General features: G+C 44.0%; 1 protein-coding gene across 1 annotated transcript in view; it reads right to left on the reverse strand.

Moving 5' to 3' along the window:
- The window catches only part of ptpra (protein tyrosine phosphatase receptor type A), a 32,525-nt gene that overhangs the window by 4,465 nt on the left and 22,060 nt on the right, over positions 1–6,000 (reverse strand). The window contains exons 7-16 of the mRNA XM_079680582.1: positions 5,069–5,188; positions 4,631–4,797; positions 4,409–4,544; positions 4,178–4,327; positions 3,014–3,107; positions 2,848–2,924; positions 2,578–2,712; positions 1,834–1,959; positions 979–1,130; positions 399–534 (exon numbers count right to left, since the gene is read on the reverse strand). Of these exons, the coding sequence (XP_079536708.1) occupies positions 399–534; positions 979–1,130; positions 1,834–1,959; positions 2,578–2,712; positions 2,848–2,924; positions 3,014–3,107; positions 4,178–4,327; positions 4,409–4,544; positions 4,631–4,797; positions 5,069–5,188 (1,293 nt within the window). The remainder of the gene's footprint in view (positions 1–398; positions 535–978; positions 1,131–1,833; positions 1,960–2,577; positions 2,713–2,847; positions 2,925–3,013; positions 3,108–4,177; positions 4,328–4,408; positions 4,545–4,630; positions 4,798–5,068; positions 5,189–6,000) is intronic.

The raw sequence follows: 6,000 nt of genomic DNA on the forward strand, positions 1-6,000 counted from the left end.
ATTGTTAAACCTTCTACTGTTTATTAATGTTTAAAGACATAAATCCTAGTCTTAAACTTCTCCCAAAATCTTAAAAAGTTGCTTTTTGGTTAGATCCAAATTTGATTGCCAATCCTAACGAAAATACCCACATTTTTGTTGAGATCTTTGTCTGTGCAGACAGATATACAAACAAATATTATAAAATACTCTGTAGTGGCAATAAATGACGCTGTTGGTTAATTAATCAAACTGTTGCTTATGGAGGGGGAAAAGGGGCTACCTCACATTTGACCAAGGTTCATTTTTCAAAGGAAGAAAGCTTACACTTTTTCAATGTCTTTTTAAAAAAAAAATGAATTGTTGTCAATCCACTATGATGAAATAATCCAAAGTAGTTTCCCATGAAGGGCCCTCACCAGTGTCTGCACCATGTGTGGTCTCTGCAGTCTGAGGCTCTTCACCGTCTGGAAAACATCCAGGATGCCCTCCGCCTTCACTCGCTCCAGGACTGTACTCAACGCACAGAAAGTCCCCGTCCGGCCCGCACCAGCACTGTGCGCACACACACACACACACACACACACACACACACACACACACACACACCACAAGGAACAATGTAAACCTCAATATACACCCTGCAGTAAGCATGTTCAGAAATGACACACACACACAAGAGGCATTGTTGTGAGAGCACATGAGGAGCGTAGCAACATTTCTGGGAGCCGTTCAAATGTCACAAGGAAGAAGAGAACAATTCTCTTGAGCTGTTTTTTCCTGTGACATAATAGCCGCAACAATTTCCCAGACACACACTCACACTCTATTGCCAGCAGCATTTCCGTTTGCAACAGCTATACAGAAAAAAATAAAACTATATCATCATCTTAAGGGCCGGGGGTTTTGTTTCCCATTTGTTCTTACACTGGTACGCTAGTGTGTGTGTGTGTGTGTGTGTGTGTGTGTGTGTGTGTGTGTGTGTGTGTGTGTGTGTACCTGCAATGCACAGTTATGGGATGGTTGCCAGACTGCTGCTGTTGCTTCTGCACCGCAGCGATTATGTTGATCATGCCTTTCCCGTCCGCGGGGATGCCCACCTCCGGCCAGCCGTGGAAATGGAACTGACGCACCGCTCGAGCCTTGTTCTCCTGTAAGAATAGACGAGGGAAAAAAAAGAAGAGATAAGTAGCTTTATTTCCACTAAGCTCTGCGTACATATGCGAGACAAACTGAAATGCATTCAGTCCTTTGGGAACCTCTGGGTTTTACAAATTCCTCATTTTGGGGGTTTTTTCGGCCTGGAATTTGACCCGAAGTTCGCGAAAAGAATTAGGATTTTCTGACAGATTCTTCTTCTCTCTCTCACAGGAATTTAGCATTTACGCTTACACCCTGTTGAATCAGCTAACAGGCCATTTCATCCCTTCAATTGCTTGAATATTTTTGATATTAACATCGTAATCGTGGTTAATTGAATAAAAATGATCTCAGATAGTTTAAAGTAATTCAATTTGCCAAAATATATGGTTATCATAGCCTTTACAATCCAAATCTTGATTAAATAAAAGTTCCTTTTCCCACAACAGTTAAGGAAAAAAAATGAAATGTATAATCCATCCACTTTGAACAATAACTTGAATAACGTCAATAACAATCTCAATGTAAGGAATAAACATCATTTGTGATGCAAAACAAAACTGTGCAGAAAACAAAGCGTTAGTGTTGCAAAGATTGTGGCATCATGGTATTCAGGGCTTCAGACTACACCATTCAAACATGTCTGCCCTCTGTCAGAACCTGCATTGTGTTTGTATTTGGAGCGTTTGCTTGCTCCATGGAGTCCCTCCTTACCCTGCTGTTGGTGACCACGAGGTCCCTCACTGTGTAGCTCTCGCTCTCCTCCTCCCTTTTAATCTCAATGGAGATGTCCCCATAGACCACCGCTCCATCGCTGGGCCAGTACTGAGCACATTTCTCCTGCAGAAACCAAAACACAGAGGGTCAAACCACCACACCTAACGACATGCTAAGATGTCTAAAACCCTACATGTTCAATTCTCAAGATGTATTGAATAATAAACGATTACTCAAATGACAAAAAAAATGACATCAACCATTAACTACATGAGTAAATAGTCTACTTTGTTTTCTAGAAATAACTTCTTAATGCTCAATTCAAACTAGGGACCCATTAACGCTCAAGACATATTTTCCAGCGTATTACTATGTTACACAAGTCCGGTGTCGTCAAGTCAGTGTTGAGTAAATGATCTAATATCAATATTCTATTTTCAGACTGCTATTGACCCGATATCTAATACCAGCGTTTGTACACACACACACACACACACACACACACACACACACACACACACACACACACACACACACACACACACACACACACACACACACACACACACACACACACACACACACACACACACACACACACACACACACACACACACACACACACACACACACACACACACACACACACACACACACACACACACACACACACACACACACACACACACACACACACACACACACACACACACACACACACACACACACACACACACACACCTGGCCTCTCTCCTCCAGCTCAGTGAGCATAACTATGGAGCAGCTCCTCCACTCCCAGATCATCCTCCAGAAGTCCTCCGTGGTGTGCTGCAGGGGGCCCTGGCTCGCTATGTAGGAGTCCTTCTGACGGTAGCCCTGTGACCACATGCAGGAACAGACAGGAAGTGATGTCCAGGGGGGAAGGAAGGAGGGAGGGAAGAAGGAAGGAAGCTTTTAAACACCCGATCGATTGCTTGCATGAGTGAAATGATCAGGAGCTTTTACACTCACGTCTACGAAAGAGGCGTTCACGTAGTCGGTGTTCTCCTCTCCGCGCTTCACTGGGATTATCACTCTGTTGAATTCATCTGTTGGAAGGAGGAACATTAACACGGGGGCTATACAACTGTCTTTTCATCATGGCTTTCATCACTTAATAAACACATAGACCACTCACATGGAATGATCTGCAGGACTCTGTTCTTCTTCATGTTGGCCGGCAGGTTGCCTGTTCTCATTTTATCATTCTGGATCTTGATTGATGTCAGCTTCTAGAAAGAAGAGATAACTTGAAATCCCCCTCCAGATATGTTTTAAAATACCAAAATTTATTTTTCTTGATTCATTTATATGTTGAAACATGGTTTTCCAACAAAAAAAGTTAAAAAACAAACTCTGAAAAAGGTCAGGAAGCACATCTAATATGTTTTCAAAATTGCCAACTAGAAAACATATCAGCAAGGTAAGAGTAGTGAGCGTCTGTAATTCGTTTTAAGTATTTTTCAGCTTGTTGGCTTGTCACTGCCACTGACTGACATTGCTCCAGGGTCTGGTTTACATCCAAACAGTTAACTCTACACTGTTTGCTGCAAAAACGTCCATTTCTCTAATGCTTACCCTCCCTCTCTGTACCAACAAGTCTGGGCTGCGCTCAAGTTCTCAGCTTTTGCAGTTATTTGAACATTAGACTGTAACGGAGGTGATCTCTGGGGCCAGAGATCTCGGCCTCCGTTACGGATTGTATAGCTTCGTTGGTGTTTTAGTTTGTCTGTCTCTGTTTCCTGTTTTATTTTGAAAAGTGTTCCCCCTCCCGTTTTGTCTGTTGCTGCTGATTGTGGTCACCTGCTGCCCTGTGTTGTCTCCTCCCCCCTCACCTGTTTCTTATTAGTTTGATTAGTCCTGTGTGTAGTTAGGTTGTTTGCTTGTTAGGGTGTGTGAGATCCTTGTGGCTGCTGACTGTGTTCAGGTGGACAGCAATATTGAGGCTGTGAATCATGTGTCAATGATGAATAAATGCCCACACCGGGTTGTATTTGGACGTTCTGCCTCTGCCTCCTTGCTTGGTCGGGCCGCTCAATCGTCAGCGTCACACACTGCAATAAGCTTTCAAGTTTGTGTGTGACATATGGATATCAGATTTTAGGGCAGTGTACTGACATCTCCACCCACAGTAGAATAATGTGAAAACACCTTTCTTGTGACAAATTGTACACAGATACAAGCCATGTTGTTAGTGGACATACAAAGTACAGTTTTGAGTCAAAAGGATCTCTAATGCCTGGGACAGTAGCAGTTAAGATATTTAGTTTTTGTTCGAGTGCTATGAAAACATCACACGCACCTTGAATTCAGCCTCCAGCCCGCTGCAGCCAGCTCCAGGAGCGGGGGCGTAGAGTTTGGCCAGGTGGGACTCCAGAGAAGTCACCTCCAGCTCCGTGTCTCCGTACAGGTAGTGCTCCAACAATGCCTGGAAGATGAACACGTACTGCATCTGTGGGGCGGAGGACGAAGACGTGAGGAACAAGTGGAAATCATGGCTCTGAAAAAAACTGGGAGAGACCATGTGACTCACATCAGTCTGCACCATCTGGCAGCGCTGGGCTCTGATCCTGGTGACGAAGCCGAACACATCCACCTTCCTCTCGGTGTTCATCATGTCCAACATTGCATCGATCACAATGAAGGTTCCTGTCCGCCCCACGCCCGCACTGACACACAGAAATATGAAGCAATTAAACAAAAACACACGCAACCAAACCAGGAGAAGTGAGAGTGTAAGCTGAGCTGCACTCACCTACAGTGGACCACAATGGCCCCGGCATACGTAGGGTTATAATTCTTGACTTTCTTGAGGAACTTGAGCATGCCGATGGGCGTGAAGGGCACCCCGAAGTCTGGCCAGCTGGTGAAGTGGAACTGGGTGACGAGCCTCTGAGGCTTCTTACCAGACACGTCCCCCACCTGAGAGACAAAGAAAACCAGGATATAGACGGAGCCACGGCACAGTGAGTGTCATCTAAACTTAAATGTATTTTTAGTCTGCAGTGTGTGATCAAAAGATGTTTGTAGACAGAAGCAACACCAGTGTTTCCTGTGTGTGTGTGTGTGTGTGTGTGTGTGTGTGTGTGTGTGTGTGTGTGTGTGTGTGTGTGTGTGTGTGTGTGTGTGTGCAGGGTAAACACAGAATTAAACATAATATATCCTGGTACCCCCCACACCAACAAAGTATTACCTGCTGGATGCAGAACTTGCGGATGGTGTAGTCCACCAGAACCATCTGGTCCTCGACAGACACCCGGATGTTCCCGTATGTCCAACAGCCCTGGTCCGGCCAGTACTGGGCACACTTACACTGAAACACAGAGAGAAAGATAGAACATTTAGCAAATCAAGCCTCAAATTATTCAGTAATGGGAAACATATACAATTGAGATTCAAATTAACTAGGCTTTGTCTATGACAGAATGTGTTTAGTACAAAGCTAGAGAGGTTAAAAGGGACAGTATTTATCTTGATTGTTTTTGACGTGATGAAGAGATGTTTGCCTTCTTCAATATAATGGCACTAGTTGGCCCTCTACTTACAGTGATCAAAGCGCCCAAAAAAAAAACACCCGCTAAAGTCTCTATCCAAAAATCATGACCGCTTTACTCAAGATAATCCACATACCTTGTTGTGGGCAAATCATTTAAAGTGGACTTATCATGCTATATTTCAACAATAGGGCCATACCTATACAAAACATACCTGTGAAGTTATTTTTTCAAAATAACAAACAGATCCTGCATTTTCGCTCTATTTGCTCTTTCCAGCCCTGTTTTTGCAGGGGCTGATTCTGTGAGTAGCTTTAATGCAAATGAGCTGCAGCTGACCACGCCCCCCTGCAGGAGAGGGGAGCGTGCTTTGAGATCAGCTGCTGGGCTGTCAGAAGACGGGGAGAAAAAGAGATCGCCGTCCTCGGTGTTTTATTCTTATATGATTATATAGAGTCATTATTCAATTGTTTTAAAGCTCAATAAATAACAAAGAAGACCTTTGACCGGCACTTTTCTAATTTTTTCCGGAAGATTTAAGCTTTAACGGACATCTTGACCGGCGAAAAAAAATCTAACTGAAACTCTGCCGCACGGTCGCCTTGTTCCTTGGAAGAGGCGGAGAGGTGGG

This window comes from Notothenia rossii (genome assembly GCF_949606895.1).
Source record: "Notothenia rossii genome assembly, chromosome: 5".
NCBI classification, from domain to species: Eukaryota; Metazoa; Chordata; class Actinopteri; order Perciformes; family Nototheniidae; genus Notothenia; species Notothenia rossii.